Source organism: Sciurus carolinensis, chromosome 11 (assembly GCF_902686445.1).
Source record: "Sciurus carolinensis chromosome 11, mSciCar1.2, whole genome shotgun sequence".
Classification (NCBI taxonomy): Eukaryota; Metazoa; Chordata; class Mammalia; order Rodentia; family Sciuridae; genus Sciurus; species Sciurus carolinensis.
In genome coordinates, this window is record NC_062223.1 from 73,360,263 (window position 1) to 73,379,047 (window position 18,785).

Consider the following 18,785-nt stretch of genomic DNA (forward strand, 5'->3'; position numbering starts at 1 on the left):
CCTATTGGTTGTTATGAATATTCTGTTTTGGGGAGAAACTGACCTGCTTGGGGATTTCTTACTACCATTTCATTTGATTATACAACACTTGGCACAACTGACTCCTCATGGCTATTTTGTTCTGGGATGCTGGTGCTTAGTGTAGGGCCTTAGTTTAAAACAATGACATCCATCAAATTTCATATAGCACATGTTTTCCACATCTTTAACACATGACAGATGTTACTTTAACACTTTCCAGATAGGCCTTATATACAAATAAGTGAACTTCCTCTTCTGTTTTCTGGGGTAGCAAGCAATATTGATTTATTACCTTTGAGTTCATAACCAGAAGCAATATAACTCATTTCTGTATGAAGGTTATTTTCTTCATAAGGCACAGGTAAGACTTCTTAAGAACTTAAGAACAATCCATAGAACCTCAGCACTATCCTTTTTGACCATTTGAATCATTGTGATCAATAATCAAGAGTAGAAAAAAGAAAGAGAGAACATGTGGCACTGAATAGACAGCATAAATTGTTGGGGGCTATGCCATGCCGACTGGCCAAGATGGCGCCTGGCAGCCAGCCAGAAGTTGTTTTGATCACATGGAGATATGTGTGCACAGGTGTTCCCGAGTGCTCCTGCTCGGCCTGCTCGTGATTGGGCAGCTGGCTGCTCACCTGATCTCAACTGACGTGGCTCCGCCCTCTGCCTCTTGGAGGGAATATAAGCGGACAGTAGGTAGAAGGTAAAAAACAGCAGCTAGTAGAAAGAAGCAGCAGGCAGCGGTGGAAGGTAGATCACAGAGCGGAGAATTGAGAACACACCTCTAGATGACAGATAGGTAGATCACAGTACGCGGGACACATCACTAAGAAGCACCTCAGATAGACGCACCCTTAGTTCACAGGATGCAGGACGCACCTTTAAGAAGCAGCAGAACTAAGAAGATATAGATCTCTGAAAGTGTACTCTCTCTCTCAAGCAAAGCCTCTTTCTCTTTCTCCTCTCAAAGCAAGTAAGCCTCATTTCCTCTATCCTCCATAAACAAGCAAGCAAGCAAGGAAGCAGCCCAGAAATAGAAGTAGCTCAGTTTCCAGTCCATCTCCAATAAATACCTGCGCAAATTGTTGCTGCAGGCGGTGACAAATATCCGCGGATTTGGTACCGCAAAGAGCCAGCAACAATAAATGACATTCATTTACATGTGCGCATTGAAACTAGAACTTAGATTCTTATCTTGTTCAACCTCAGCTGGGAACCTGCATATCAGGAAGTCAAATACATTTTAGGGACTAGACAAATTTGCAATATTGACTCACTGAATACTGAGTCTCAATGATATATATGTAATTTATATTAAATATTTACTTAAGATAAATATGAAGATTATAAGAGGATTAACAATAAAATTATAAACTTCCAAGTTGTTCATTTAACAAAGTTAAACTGGATGTAGTGCCAAACACCTGATTCCCATTTGCTCAGAAGGCTGATGTGGGAGGATCACAAGTTTAAGGCCAGCTCTGGCAACTTAGCAAGATCCTGTCTCAAAATAATACACGAAGAAAGGGTCCAGCTGTGGCTTAGCGGGAGAGCTAAGTGGTAAATGGTACCCCCCCCCCACACACACAATTTAACATACTAGTTAGATAGATATCAAAGTGTTTCAAAAAATCATTCAAGGCCTGAGATTCTATCTTCTATGTAGACTAATCTATTAGTCATACTTTCAACTGAATTTTTAATTCAATTTATTGAGTCATTTCCAGGATTTCTGTCTCATTCTTATCAGATTCCTTATTTCTTTATTGAAATAATCTTTCACTTCCCATATTTTCTAAATTCATTCATTATACCTTTTGTTAGCTCATTGAACATTTTAACTATGAACACTGTGGTATGAATCTCTCAGTTATTGAAGTGTTCTAGGCTGTTTGGGGTGGTTTGTATCCATCAGCTAGAATGATTATCTCTTCGGTTTTATGCAAAGGACTATTTATTGAACTTATTTCTCTAGTGCCTCAGGCTGGGTGGATATTCATGAATTGATACTCCCACTCAATGTGTATCCTCTGTTCTTCACGATAACAGCACCACTTTGAGAGAAGATACTAAACCCTATTAACTGCAATTACTACAGAGAAAAGCCATGTACTAATAAACCTGAGGGGAAAAATTTTGTTGAAAATGTTCCCTATGGTTTCTTTAATCTGGGTATAAAATGGTAGTAATGTTCTGGAGTAGGTTGAGGAATTAGTTATTAAAATATTAAAATTATGATTACACTATGTAGAGGATGAAAAGGAGAGGAGAGAAATATTGGACAAAAGAAAAAATGAAAGAAAAGATAGAAAAGAATAAAAGAAACCAAGGTAAAAAGTTGAAAAAAAAATGGAGAAATTTTAGGCGCAAGCAAATACTGCAAGAGTGAAAAGAAGAAATAAGAGGAGTAATTTTCAACCTCAGCTAGGAAAACAAAGATAGAATGATTCCAGTTAATGATTTAAAACATTAGAAGAAATATAATACGATGGGTCAAGGGAGCAATATAGAATAATAGGGGAACATATATCAATTCCATAAAAAAAGTAATACCTGTGAGATCAAAACTGACATTAGAACTATTTGTGATAATCCATGTCAAGGTGGAGAGATTCTTATTGAGTCTTCCTGGTTTGAATTGCATCAGGATTCAGGACCGTTAGAAGATGTCCACCACTCTTACACTCTGTTTTCCTGGGTCTGAATGTAGTGATCACACCAGCTCAAGTCTGATACAACTTTAGGGGGACCTCTTTGATTTTTGGTGTGTTCATGTACATACTAGCTTTCTGCTCAGTCAGAGGAGATGGTCCCTAATTGCATGGGACTTAGCACACTGATTATTTCCTGTTAGGGGTATTGCCTTGTGTGCCCTCCTGTAGAAAAGTTCCATGTATCCACTGGTATCAAATTCAGCATGGGTTACTCGTGCATTTTCAGAGTGTGAGGTGTGTGATGGTCCAAAATAGAAGTATTGTAGTTTATTTGATGAGGTGCTGGGTGACCCAGGGGGAAGAGGTGTAGGACTGCAAACACTCTGGAGTACACAGGTTACTGGTCAGTGGTCTTGGATCTGGGCACTTTGAGTGGTGACTAGTGTCTGTTGGGTGCTCCTCTAAGACTTTTTGTGGGTCTTACTGCCACTGTGTATGTATGAAGTTCTCTGCTTCCTGCTTGATGTGATCCTCAGAAATTGCCTTCTGTAGGTCCACATATCTGAATGAGAACTGAGTTAATTTGCAACTCTGGGACTCCTAGTTGTAGATCCTCCTATAGGTAGGTGTTGGGGCACAGGAGCTACTTCCCTGGTTGCTATGGATTACTCACCAGCTGTTCCTTGTTTACACTACAAGGGTCCAAGTCTGTGTACTTGGATGGCACTCTACCACTCTGCTGGCTACTTATGTTGGGTGTGATAACACAGGATGCAGGACTCAGGGCTGTCACTGATGTCTGTGAGTCATGTGTGCCTGCTCCCCTTCACATGGGCTTCTTTAAAGTGGCATGGAGCTTGGTGGCTGTCTGAAAGTGTGGAACCTGTATTTTCTGGTTCTCTGTGGCTATTCCATGGTGCAGAAACCTATACCCTGGCTGATCTGGGTGCCATTCATGTGAAGGGTGGAGTATCAGTTGGCCCACCTGTGTCTGAGTTCTTACTGCCAGTGGTTGTGAATTTCTAGGTAGGCACGTCCCTCCACTGGGGCTTTACTGATTGGTTCTAAGTACTTGAGGCTGTAACTGCAGTGCCTCTGTGTACAGGGTCTCTATGGGTGCTCTGTGGCACAGAAGCCTCCACCTTGGCATTCTTAGAGAATGGCATGGTTTCAAGCATTAAATTTCCCACATAAATGTTTAGTTACAATGTAAGTCTCATCAAAATTGCATTTTTATTACTTCATATAATTAAATAATTCTGTGCATTTATTTTGATCATGTATGGAAAGAATAACAAATCTTGAATTATGGCATGAATTTGTAAAGTATAATAAGATTTACATATTCAAAGTTATATGAACACAAAAGTTATAAAGTAAAGTTAATTCTGGTATCCAGATGTCATGAATTTTGTGGGTTTCTCTACATTTTTCTTTATTAAAGACATTTAAAACAAAATGTTGATTAATATTTTCCTTTATATACCTATATGTGATATTTTTAAGAAATGACAATACTGGATTAGACAAAGGGGAATGAAGGAAAGGGAGGGGGAATGGGAATAGGAAAGACAGTAGAATGAATCAGACATAACTTTCCTATGTTTATATATGAATACATGACCAGTGAAACTCCATATCATGTACAACTGCAAGAATGGGATCCTAATTAGGAAGTTATACTCCATGCATGTATAATACATCAAAATATACCCTACTGGCATGTATATATGAAAAGAACAAAAAATTCATGCAAAATCTATGATGTTGTCAAAATGAACCCGATCATAGTAATGTGTGATTATAATGCTCTAATTTTAAATAAGATTCATTAAAAAAAATAGAAAGAAGAATTCTGAGATACTGCAGTCCTGCTGAGAAGAAGCTTCCAGACACAGATGGGGAAGACTCCCTCCTTCCCTTTTCCCCTCCCCCTTTCCCTCCTGGATTATCCTATTATTAGATGTTGACTTGAAACATATAGGAGTTGTATTCTGAACTCAAATCTCCAGCTCCCAATTGATTCTTCCCTGACACCTTGGGGAAGCCATCTCACCTCCCAGCTCAGGGGAACTTAAGGCACATGGTAACTGTCTATGACTGAGCTCATTCAGAAAATCTGTAAGTCTGGGGAGAACAGAAGCTTTGCTCAAGCCAGGTAAGTTCTCTTGTTGATCCACACAGAGCCACAGGGAAGTAATGGTAACTCTCATTGCATCCTGAGCTTGGCGGAGAGTAGTTAGATAGTTTTCAGGGTTCTACTATTAGTAGCTGGACTCTGAAAAAGAGACTTATTTAAAATTTCTTGAGGAAACAGATGATATTTGGGTTTGGGGCACCCTGAAAAGAATTCATCTTTTTTACAAGCAAAGACATCTTTATTTTGTTATGAATTGGGACAAGGCAACTGTCTTTAAAAATAAATATGTACATGGGCTTTTCAACATACTTGAGTAGATTAGAGAAAGATTGCTGAAGGAAAGAATGAGAAGGAGATAGGCTAGCAGATATTCTGAGAAACCATAGAAATCTATACTTTTTGAGCAATGTTTTATCCTGCTAACAGCAGTACAATGTGGGATATAATATTACATTTACAAGACCCTATGGGGTATGCATTATTTAAGGTTTAATGAAAGCATTAAACTTTGGCTTCAAATACCAGATATATTAATCCATAGTAGAACAGCTGTAAGAAACCAATTGGTCAGCATTAGCTACTTTTCTTATCTATTTCCTAAGTAGGATCACCTATTCCAAAACTATCTAGAATACAAAATGGGTTAGAGCCAATAATATAATTAACATGGTATCTAATAGATGCTCAATGCATGTTGGTTTATATTATTTTTTCCTAAAGAAATGGATAATAAATGCAGGACTGGTGTAAAAACAGCACAGATCATTTGTTTTATTAATATACAGAATCATATGTAAGTTTCTTCTCCTTCATCCCCTATCAATATCTCCAGGATAGAGTCAAACAAAAAATAAATGCTAATTTGAATTTCATATTGTTGGAAACAGATCTCTGGATATTCTCAATATTTAACATTTCAGGAAACTGTTAGTGCAATAGAGGATATGAGGATTTGTGAGGACTACACAATATTTATACTGATAAGTATAGAGTGATTTATAGTGGTCAAGTTTATGCTAAAATTACTGAAATACTTTCCAGAAAAACAAAAATAGTACCTCACCTTCCCCCTTTTATTTCTTCATCAATTTATTGGAACAGATAACAAATAAGTGGTAAGACATCATTTTTTTCCAGTAAGAATCTGCAATGTAATACAGAAGAAAGATATAATAAAATATAAAATACAATATGACAAAAGATGATTGACAGGTACATGCACATACCATAGGGACACCAAGGAGGGTGCCAATGATTGTTCAAGGTATCAAGGAAAATAATCTCAGAGGAGTTGAAATGTGAATAGAGATTTCACTTCTAGTCAAAGTTATTAAATGTTTTTTATGTGTGTAAAATGCCAGTAGAAGAAAGATACAGGGTCATTTCCATCACTGGTAGAGAATGTGATCAGTTCTTGATGGCAAGAGACAGGAAAAAATGTATTTCAATGGTTAGAAACATTTGGTAGTTGTTTAGAAAACATGGTAGGCTACATCTTATTATGACACATCAGTTTGTATTTTTTTCAGATTAATAAAATTTCAACTCTGTCATTATTTATTTACTTACCTTAAAAACTACAGGCAAATAATGAATAATCTGAATACATCACCACTGTTAAAAAAAGGCAAAATATGTGATAAAAGTAAAGATAAATCTTACTTTGTCTATGCTCTTCTCTGTCTATATCACATTTTATACTCCTCCTAAGTGATTGCTTTCTGTGTTTATAAAATTCTCAACATGAATATATTTATACTATATGCTATGCTCGTGTTTGGTTTTTATATGTATATTCCAAAAGAGTGCAAAAAATAAAATTATCTATCTTATTTTAATGCATCTGATATTAGTTTGTACAAAAAGGACTTTTAATTTCTGAATGTTTTTTATGGTACCGAGTGTAACATAGTACAAATTTTTTAACTTATGACTTTTAATAAGGGCAGTTAATTTTAATCATTTTAAAAGATTAAATTATTATTTGAATACAGACATATTACATAGTTTTCTAATAATCTTGTTTCCTAAATTCTTTTTCTGTCCAATATATGCCCTGCATCAGAAAGGACATTCCCAGACTTTCCAAAGCTACCTTGACACACATATCCAGTTGTATCCATGAGCAAAAGAGAATATATATCCCTAGAGACTCTGAAGTTCAAATCGTGAGAATAAGCAGAAAATTTGGTTGTGAAACTTCAAGATAGTTCAGAGGCCAAAATTATTAAATCATTGCCATTAAGTATAGAAGCCCTGTTTGATATACATATTTCAATATTGAATTATTGGACACTGAATTTTCAGTTATTTTTCATTATCACTTTTACTCCATAACCATGAATATCTAGCATAGTAAATAAAGAGTTTCCAGAATAGTGTCAATCATATTTCTAAAAATGTAAAAGACTATCTACTAAGGTACATTAATTATTTAAAAAATTCTGCTCTAATAATATTAATAAAAAATGAAACAAATATGGTGATGCATGCCTGTAATCCCAGCATCTTGGGAGGCCAAGTCAGGAAGATCTTGAGTTCAAAGTTAGCCTCAGTGAAATGAGACTCTAAGCAACTCAGTGAGACCCTGTGTCTAAATAAAATACAAAATAGTGCTGGGGATGTGGTTCAGTGACCAAGTGCCCCTATGTTCAATCCGGGGTACCCCCCCTTAAAAAAGGGAACAAATATATTAAGCAAATTGCAGTATGGTGCTACAGCTGGGGTCACAAAATGCAGAAGCATGCAGAGGAAAGGAAAAAATGTGAACTGAAGCTTAGGTAGAATAGATCGATGGAAAGTGAACTTACTCAAGAGCAAGTTTTTTGACAAATTACATAATTGAAAGGAAGTGATGGAATCTCAAGACTTCAGGTTATAATCAAGTTGTTTTAATATAGTCCAAACTGTGTGGCCTGAGGAGAGTCATGACGTACAATGATTTGTTAGTTTCCTGACAAATTGTGTCAACTTCTCTTCTTATCCTTAATAAGTATCATGCAGTTGTGAGTAAACCTACTTGTGATCATTCCACAATTGACATATTTCCTATATGCTGGTTTTCCTGTTTCAAAACCACACCCTGTTGCTTGGCATGTCCCTAACCTACCGTGACTAAAACCTAAATATATGGTAGGCATCATCTCTTTTCTGTAAGAATAAAATTAAAATCTCTGGTTATTCCTCCTGTCTTGCTTTTACAATATATCATCTGCACTATTTCTTATCCTTCCAAATGCAAGAGTGTTAAACATTCTTTAATTCTTAATTGGCATCATTTTCTTCAATGGAAATGGTAGGTTTTTTCATATGTTTAACTGTGAAATTTAATACTTAGTTTACCAGATTTAGTATCTGTACATCAGTTGTATAACAAATGAAAATTTCATGTATCAATGAAAATATCAATATCAAAATATTGGTAAAAATTATAAAACTATGTTGTGAATGGTTAGGAAGATCCACAGGATTCAATGTATCTCATTAAGAAGAATTAAATGTTTCTTGCAGTTCTCAATGTAGATACCATTTATATTTTTGTTAAGATGGTGTGCTTTTTAAGGCAGAGAATCTGAAGAGGATGGAATAATTCCTGTCTAAATATTCACAAGTATGGTAGTTACAACGTAGGCTAAATTTACTTGCAATTTGGCTTTCTTTATGAAGATCACAAACTTCAAAAAATTATTATTTTGTTTGTTTAAAGGAAATAACCATGAAGAGCAAGCTCAAACGTCCAACTCTTGTGATGTCAGCATATAATAAAACAAATGTTCATCCACTAACCTTCATTCTCATTGGCATTCCTGGGTTGGAGGCTGCTCACATCTGGATCTCCATTCCTTTTTCCATGGTCTACCTTTTGGCCCTCCTGGGAAACTCTTCACTTCTGTTCATCATCAAGACAGATCCCAGCCTCCATGAACCAATGTACCTCTTCCTCTGCATGCTGGCTGTCGCTGACCTTGTCGTGTGTACTACAGCTGTACCCAAACTTCTCAGTCTTTTTTGGTTCCATGATGGAGAGATCCGCTTTGAAGCCTGTCTCACTCAAGTATTCCTGATACACTCTTGCTCCACCATGGAATCTGGTTTCTTCCTGGCCATGGCTTTTGATCGTTATGTAGCCATTTGCAATCCACTAAGACACTCAGCTATCCTGACACACAGTGTAATTGGGGAAATAGGTCTAGCTATTGTACTCCGGGGCACAACGCTTCTCAGTCCTCACCCTTTCCTACTACGTTGGCTTCCCTACTGCAGAACCAACATAATTTCCCACACCTACTGTGAGTTCATGGCCCTCATCAAGATTGCCTGTGCTGAGACACGGATCCGCAGAGCCTACAGCCTCATTGTTGCCTTCCTTACTGGAGGAGTGGACTTCATACTGATCATTTGTTCTTATGTGCTCATACTCCACACTGTCTTCCACCTCCCATCCAAGGATGCCAGACTCAAGACCTTGGGTACCTGTGTCTCCCATGTCTGTGTCATCTTAGTGTCCTATACTCCAGCCTTCTTCTCCTTTCTCACCCACAGGTTTGGGCACCATGTGGCTCCCCATATCCACATATTTGTGGCTAACATTTATCTTCTTGTCCCACCCATGGTGAACCCTATTATTTATGGAGTAAGGACCAAGAGAATAAGAGACAGATTCATTAAATTGTTCAGTTTTCAAAAACAACTGAATTGAATCAGTTTGTTGGTGGGTAAAATATGAATAAACATTATATTATCACTCTTGGAATATGTGATTTCTTCATTCAGACCCTCTATTTATGATCAGATGATTAATGATTTTCTGTGGGAAGTAACTTACTAAAAGACAACTAATATTTAAGCATATAAAATTCCTGGTTCCTATGCAATTCAGTAAAGTTTTCCAAAAAAGTATTGGGCTTACTTTAAAATGAGAATCTCATTATTCTACTTACAACCCATCACTGAATCTTATCACTGTGACTGTCTTACAGTGTACATAACAGTCTCTATTATCATAAATGCCTGAATGTGGTCATTATAGAAAACATGAATTTAAACATCTTTGAGAATCATATTTATAAAAAAAAGCAGGAAACCAGGAGAAAATATCACTTTGAACTGTCTTTTTATGAGACATTTTGACAACACTGTGTATTTCTTTTTAGGGTGCTATGATTATTTTTCTGTTTTTCTACATTATTGTTACCTCCCACTTTTTAAGAGAATCTTAGTTATCATCCATTCTTTCTGATGTATGAGATGATGTATGTGGAGACCAACTAAATTTGATTTATTTATCATTGATGCGAAAAGGAAATGCTTATTTTTTAATTTTTTATGTTTTTAAAAAATTTTTACAGACTGCATTTTATTCATTGTACACAAATGGGGTATATCATTTTGTTTCTGTGGTTGTACATGATGTAGATTCATACCGTTTGTGTAATCATACATGTACATAGGGTAATGATGTCTGTCTCATTCCACCATTTTTCATACCCCTTTCCCTCTCATTTCCCACTATGTTAATGGAGGAACTTTAGATTATGTAGAGGGAACTGCATAATTTTTAAGAGGTAATAAATAAGGCAATATCCCTCTCTAGAATCTCAAATTTGTGCAACACTTGAAGTCATTCATCTTTCTGTGATGGACAATATTTGAACTTATCTTATGTCCAATGACATTTGACCAGTTGAATTATATGACTTGATATTTTATCTCTTCTAGTATTTTCTTGAGATCTAAATTTTGGAAAATGCATGTAGTATTTTGATACAGATGAATAAGAGATTATCAAAGTAAGAGATATTTTAACATATCTCCAATTATCCTTTATAAAGTTCATAATGTTGTTCATTTCAATTTTCCTATCCTCTTTGGCTAAAGTACATAAAAGCTGTGATAATCGTTATATTCAGACAGGAATATTGCCAAGGAAAATTCTTTATCAAAATGGTATTTTCACCAACTGTTGCTGAACACAAATTCCCAGCTCCCAACCCACTTACTTCAAGGCGGGATGACTGTCCAGCCAAGCACACTCCAGAGTGCCACAGGGGATTAGGCTCAGTCTAGACTTCAATGAAAACCATATTTTTCTTAGTTCCTTGTTCTGCCTCACCTTGCTTCTTTATTTCCTCACAGGTTTCTCTAGCTATGCTTGCACAGAATTATTTGTTTCACCATTTTCCTCCCAGAAGCTGAACAAAAACACCCCTCTACTTCTATTTGTTTACAAAATTTTAAAAATTAGGTAAACAGAGGGTTCTGAACTAAGAGATGAAATGTACTTGACATTACTATGTTGATCTTCCTGAGATTTTCTTCACTAACATGGAAATAAAGATATCAAATAAGAATATTAACTTCCTTGCGAAATTCTGAGAAGGACCGATAATCATCGTGCTAATGGTAATAGCTTGTACTCATGCATTCAAACCCACATTAATATAAAAAATGGTATTTTCTTAAAAAACAAAGTAAACAAACAAACAAAAAGCTCATGGAAAATCATCTGAAGCATAACAAGAAAAGGAGTTCTCAAACAACATGATGTATGGTAACAGCTTTTTGGCTGACAATTTGGAACATACCATCATATTTACAAATTTCTTTTTGTTCACCACAGTCCATTCTTCTTGAGTAAATATCCTTTATTCTCAAGTTTATCATTTATCATTTAGTGAAAATTTATAAGTTTAACTTCTTTGTTATCTGTTTCTTTGAAGTTTTCATTATTTCACCCTTGTTCTTTAACAATAAATTTGTAGCTACACAATTTAATTTTCTAGTTGTTACTTTCCTTTAGACTTTAAAGGAACTATCCTTCTTCTCTGGAATATACTATTGCTCTGAAGAAGTCTGGTCAAATTGTCATTAATTTTTAGGTGATTCTTTTCTTCTGATTTTTATCAAATCTTTTGCTTGATTTGTGTTCTGTTTTATCAGGTGGATAAGCCTCACATGTATTGTGTAACTGGATGAATGACACAAAAAAAATCTGCTTGACATTGTTCAGATTTTAACTCTGAAGAAGACACAATAGTGGAAGTAGGGTTCTGTCGATCACGTTGTCAAATTTCCCAGGTGATTATAATAGATATATATAATTGAACTGCAGCTTTGGAAGTTGTAGAAGTTGTGAAAACTAAAGTAGAAGATCCCAAGCATCTTAGGGATAGTCACTGTGGAGAGCCCCAAGTCAATGGTAGCCAATATGACCAGGAAGTAGAACATGGGCTGGTGAAGACTGCTCTCAGCCCTGATCACCAATAGGATGGTGAGGTTCCCTATGAATGCAATCAGGTACACAGCACAGAAGGGAAAACCAATCCAGATGTGAAGAGCCTCTAGTCCTAGGATCCCCAGAAAAAAGAGGAGGGGTGAGACTGGCTGTCACTGGGAAGGAACATCCTCCCTGGGAACCATTAAGTCTTTGGTATTTGTATGCCCATCAAACTGCCAGGTGCAGGAAAAGCTCTGCAAGGTGAAAAATAAGAGCATTATGCAATAATATATGCTCTATTCCTCAGGTGATTCACCCCATCAGAAGCCCAAAATACAGAACAAATTAAAGAAGTAGATCTCAATGAGAAGGATCTGAAACAAGTGCTGCGTTAGATGGTAATAAAAGACTGTATAGGATATATTTCTCATGGTCACTACCTTTCTTCCCAATTAATTTACAATGGTTTTCTCATTCATATCATGCTAAGCTTTTGCCTGAACACCAACATTATTATGTTCTCTCATCATCACTAACACAATTTACTTTCAATTTTCATGTACAGAGGGATCTGCCAGGACACATATGGTGACTTCTATTGATTCCATAGATGTTAACACAGAGCTATTTCACTAGACGGAAGTTAATTTGCCCAAGACCACTATTTAGTGAAATATAACTAAAATATGACCTAAATCAACCCATTTGTTAATGATTCTTCATGATAACTACAAAACAATGAAGCAAATGTATTGAAAATAGCATCAATGACAATTTATTTGGGTTCTGCCTATTGCTTCATATGCTATATCAGAATCTGTGCAAATCATATGTAATCTCTATAAACACCTACCAGAGGACATATTTAACTCTACTTTACAAATTGAATAAAACTCAACTACTTTCAAAAGACTCATCAAATGCTTGAAGTACATATAGTTATCAACATAGGAAATATGTAGAAAGAAATGTAATAAAGTATAGAGAGAATGCAAAGAAGGTAAAGATAATGTACATCTTAATTATGATATGTATACAAAGTCCCCTTCCTAAGCATACTTATTCACATACATAATCTCTTTAAAATTTGCCTAGATATGAATAAAAGAATGTACCATCTCTAGTTTAAATAAGAGGCAAGTATATTTTTAAGAGTTTAAGAATATACCACAGTTTCTTTATCCATTCTTCTGTTGAAGGGCATCTAGGTTCATTCCCCAATCTAGCTATTGTGAACTGAGCTGCTATAAATATTAATGAGGCTGTGTTACTGTAGTATGCTGATTTTAAGTACGTGGGGTATAAACCGAGGAGTGGGAGAGCTGGGTCAAATGTTGGGTCCAATGCAAATTTTTTGAGAAATCTCCATACTGCTTTCCAGAGTGGCTGCACCAATTTTTATGTAGAGGGAAATGAGAGGGAGGAGGGGGTGGGGGTATGAAAGATGGTAGATTGAGACAGACATCATTACCCTGTGTACATGTATGATTACGGGAATGGTATGAATCTACATCACGCACAACCATAGAAATGAAAAATTGTACCCCATTTGTGTACAATGAAACAAAATGCAGTCTGTAAAAATAAACAATAATAAAAAATAACAAAAAAAGAGATTAAGAAGCATGGCAAATACATTGAAGAAAACATCAGACAAAAAGAAATAATATTCCATGTGCTTAGTTATTAGGAGCAAACTACATTGATCATTTGCAAAATCATCACTTCTAATAACATTTCTTGCACCTTGTTTAAGGAATCATTAAGAATATATTTTCAAAGCATTCGATCATTTATTATATACAGTTGCATATAATATAATATAATGTATATAATGCTGGGTCATTAGAGTTTTCCCAAGGAGCATTACTAATCATGACTACAGTTTTAGGAAGGTGGTAAGGTATTATCTTCTCAATGAGCTGAGATAGAAGAAATGCTAAGAAAAGAGGGTCCATAGCAAACATATAGAAACTTCTAGGAGGATAGGAAACACTTGAAAAGAAGCAAAGCTAAGAGCAAGAAAGACTATTTACAGGAGGTACACTGTGGATTGCCCACAACAACGGAGTTTATCTCATAAACTATGCTTGCTTTAGAATTTAACAGTGAGTACTTTAAAAAAGTGCTGTGAGATGGGCAACATAAGAAGTGAAAAATATGATTAACTCAAGGAAACAAGAATTTGGGGATTTAGCACTGAAGGTGCAATTGGAATGGAAGTGAGTTTATTACTGAATGACATTCTGTGTTTCTGAATAATACCTGCGAGGTACAGAAACATGGGCAAAATTCTCAGAAAGCCATATGATAGTGTTTAATCTTTTATAGCACATTTATATGCAACAGATAGTCCATACATGAGGATATTCTTCAGGTGAAATGTGACTAGCTTATCATTAAAGAAAAGAAATAAGAGTAGTTTCTCTTAACTGTGTAAGGAAATATTAAATTATATTTTGTGCTTGCAAATAAGATGTTGGGGGAATTTTGCATTTTAACTCAGATTAACTAGCATCTGAGTAGTTTGTTGACTAAGTAGAGACACAGCGATATAAATACTAAGTATAAATAAAGGAAGATAGAGTAGAAATAAAGGAGGAAATTGTGTAGCTATTTTATGACACTATCACTCAGTGAACTGATTAGACCAGAAATCTAAAATCTCCTTACCTATCTATACATTCAAATTAAACACTATTTATACTTCTCTAATATTATTAAATTCAGTTAATTTTCTCCCATCCTATTGGATTATGAACCATGATCATTTCTTTGTTAATTACAGCACATTATTTTGCAGTGCTTAAAAACATGAGCTCTTCAGCCATACTAGTGTGCTGAAACCCCACTTCATTATTACAGGAGGAAGAAAGTTAGTAGGCAGTACTTATCAGTTGTGTGACTTTGCACAACCACTTCAATATCTACCCCTCACGTTTTCCTCAAAAAATAAATAAATAATTAAAGAGAAATGACCCAAAATATGTCACTAATTGAAACACATAATTATTCTGAGATGCTTTACCTTTAAGGCAATGTGTCTTTAAATATTCCAAGATGCTAACTTATCCATCATTTTTAGATGTCAGGAGACTGAGTTTTCTTAAAGAAACACAAAATGAATGCAGATTGAATTACAAATGCCTTCAGCACTAATTGTGACCCTTCTGAGCTGTGATCCGTTTCATTCTCTAAGCTTCAGCCTTAGATTCATTTCTCCATTTTTTTGTCTCTTCCCCTCTGACATCCTTCTACCTCTTGGTTCATCACTGTGTCATGAGGATTCACCTGTGAGCTTGGAGACAGAGAAGACTCACTAGGGATGGGACCCTGGCTCTGATTTTCTCAACTTGTTCAGTCTTTATGAGGACACTGCTCTTTGCCTGAAAAGCCCTTGCAGATAGTCCCCTAAAGATGGTTTAGTAAAGAACACAAGGTCTCTGAGAAATCTCATTTCTAATCTGGCCCTGGGGAAAATAGTCATCAGCAAGTCTTAGATACTAAGAAATGAATGGCCAAAAATGAGGTGAGCATCAGCAAGATGGCAGAGCAGAAGAATTCAACCTTCCTCTTCCAACAGAAATAATGATGTACCAACAATACATGGAGATATATTCCTTTAGGAGAGTTCTAGAATGCAAGTGAGAAAGTACAGCAAGCCAATAGAATGCAGAATGAGGACACACACACACAAGAAAAATAAAAGTTTCATTTATGTCTAAGACCAAAACCTGGCACAGCACATCACCAACAGACAACAGAAATTCCTCTCATGGGAGAAGGAGGCAGCAAAGAAAATATGACATCTATGTCAATGGAATAGTGTTCAGTCTTACAAGATAAATAAATTTTGTTATTTATGAAAGCATGCTTAACCTTAAAGGATACTATATTAAGTTAATACAGGCACAGAAAGAAGACAATTATTGTTTGTTCTCACATGTTGAATCTGAAGAACCTCAAGTCGCAATAACAGAGAAAAATAAATGGTCCTTACAAGACACAGGAGACAACACAGGACAAGGGGCACATGCTGATTTAGGTTACAACATTTTAGAGAAATAGAAGGAATAAGTTAAAGAATACATCATGAAGAATATTGTTAGTATACTTGAAACTAGATAAGAGAATAGATTTTAAGTTTCCCTACATCAAAAAATGATAAATATAATTGGCATATTAACTAACTTGATTTAGACATCCTGAAATGTATACCAAGGTCAAAATATCATGTAGCAGACCATAAATTAAAGGAGTTAAGCCATTCTGCCTAAAGGCATATACCTATTTGTATATTTACACATAAGAGTCAATTCTCATTGCTCTCGGTATATTCTATTAACTCACTTGAATGCCTAATTAGCATATATTTATTACAGGGTTAGGTTCATATGAGCCTCTGGTCATAATATTTCTCTCAAGTGATCAGCTATAACCTTGTTTTATAGATATTTCCTATTTAGCAAATTTCATTTTGTATACAGTTCTTACAAACAAATCACACACTCTTGGACTTAGTACCAATGGCTTTGGTCACCACTTGTGTAACAAAAATTCTGCCAACGACCTGATGCAATAAACCAATCTCATAGCATTGAAAACCTGTTTGTCCCCATAATTTTTTTCTTTTGTAAAATCTAGCTGGCCATTTGAAATATTCTTCTACAGTGTCCTGATATGCAGGACCTGCCTCTGTTGGAAGGTTTTTGTTTTTCTTTTTTGATGCCTTATTACCTCTTGAAACCTGCAGACAGAAGCACCAGCCAAGAAGAGTTGACCAATTCTCAACCCTGGTTAACTTGAATGTAAATGTCTTTGTATTCCAGCCTCACAACAAGGCTGTCCTCTACCCTTGTTTTTAGTAGTTGACATCTCAAGATAAACAAATGTGCCCTCTTCTTCATCCATTAAGAAAGCAAAATTTCCAAGAAAGTGAGTTTAAAGATCTAATTGACTTTTATTAGTGATTCAATAATGAGGCATCATCCCATCTCAAAACAGAGGGAGCTCTGCTGGGAAGGGAACAACAGTGGGGTTTGTAGAGCAGATTGAGCAGGAACAAGAACGCAGAACAAGAAAATAAAGTAAGTTGGTTAATATCAGGTTGCTTTTCTTGTAAAGGGCAAACTAAGGGGAGTTCTTTATGTTGCTGGGTCAGGTTGATTTGTCCCTTTCCTATTGGCTGCGATAAATGTCCTGTTTTGGGGAGAAACTGACCTGCTTGGGAATTTCTTATTAGCATTTCATTTGATTACATGACACTTGGCACAACTGACTCCTCGTGGCTATTTTGTTCTGGGTTACTGGTGCTTAGTCTAAAACAATGACCTCCAGCAAATTTTATACAACACACCTTTCCCACATCTTTATTACATGATTGATGTTACTTTAACGCTTTCCAGATAGGCCTCATATACAAATAGGTGAATTTCTTCCTCTCTTTTTGGGGGCAAAATATCGATTCATTACCTCTGAATTCATAATCAAAAACAGTATAACTTATTTCTGGATGAAGTTTATCTGACAAGGTTATTTTCTCCATGAGGCACAGGAGAAACTTCTGGCACTTGGAAACAATTCACAGAACCTCCCTGCCCATGGGAGCCTTAGGCATCTGGAAACTGTCCATGACCGAGCTCATTCAGAAAAACTATAAGTCCTGGGAGAATAGAAGATTTTCTCAAATCATGTGGGTGCTCTTTTGATCCACAAAGAGCCCTAGTGAGGTAAGGCAGGGCAGAGAGTTCTTCACTGCAGTCTGAGTTAGTTGGATAAGAGTCAGGTAGTTGGAAACCAGCCAGGTTCTGAAAAACAGATGCATGTAAGATTTCTAGAAGGAACAGAAGCCATTGCTTTGGGGTCACCCTGAATGGGCTGCATCTATCATACACTCAGTGGTGTCTGTTATAGGTTGGTACTGAGCTGCAACTTTCTTTAAGAATAAATTTGTGCATGGGTTTTTCTAAATACTTGAGCATAATAGAGAATGACTGATGAAGGAAAAGATGGGCGGGAGATATACCAGAGAATATGCCGAGCAAACCTTAGAAATCAATGCATTTTCATTAATATTTCATTCTTCTTAAAGCAGTGAGAAATGCTCTATGTCAATTTACATTTACAAAACCTTATGCGGTACATATATTTGAGGGCTTAATAAAAGCATTAAAGATTCATAATTACTTGGATTTAAATGTCAGACCCACTAATTGATATTAGAATAGCTCTGGGAAACCACTTGGATAGTCTCAGCTACTTTTATTATCTATGGCATCAGTAGGATCACCTACGCTAAAACTCCCTTGAGGACAAAATGGGTTAGAGCCAACCGTACAATTAACATAGTATCTAATAGATGCTCAGTGCATATTAGTTTATATTATTTTGTCTTCTTAAAGAGATGGACAATGGATGCAGGCAATCCTGCATTAAAACATTATAAAAACATTATAGTCCATTTGTTTTATTAATCTCCAAAAGTGTATGTGATTTTCTTCTCCTCCATTCCCTACCAATATCTCCAGGATGGAGTCAGACAAAAAACAAATGCTAAATGAATTTTATATTGTTGAAAACTGATTCTTAGACATAACTTAAATTTTAACATTAGTGTCAGGAAACTATTAGTGTATGCAGGGTTTGAGGATTTTTGTAGACTATACAATACTTATACTGAAAGAAATATAGTGATTATAGACTGATTACTTTAAATTTATACTGAAATTACTTTTCACAATAATAA

General features: G+C 35.8%; 1 protein-coding gene across 1 annotated transcript; it reads left to right on the top strand.

Annotated features, from left to right (window-relative positions):
* Positions 1 to 8,539: 8,539 nt before the first annotated feature.
* LOC124959576 (olfactory receptor 52D1-like) lies at positions 8,540 to 9,523 on the top strand. The gene has a single exon (XM_047517983.1). It carries the CDS (start codon positions 8,540 to 8,542, stop codon positions 9,521 to 9,523), a length of 984 nt encoding a protein of 327 aa, XP_047373939.1.
* The last annotated feature ends 9,262 nt before the right edge of the window (positions 9,524 to 18,785 follow it).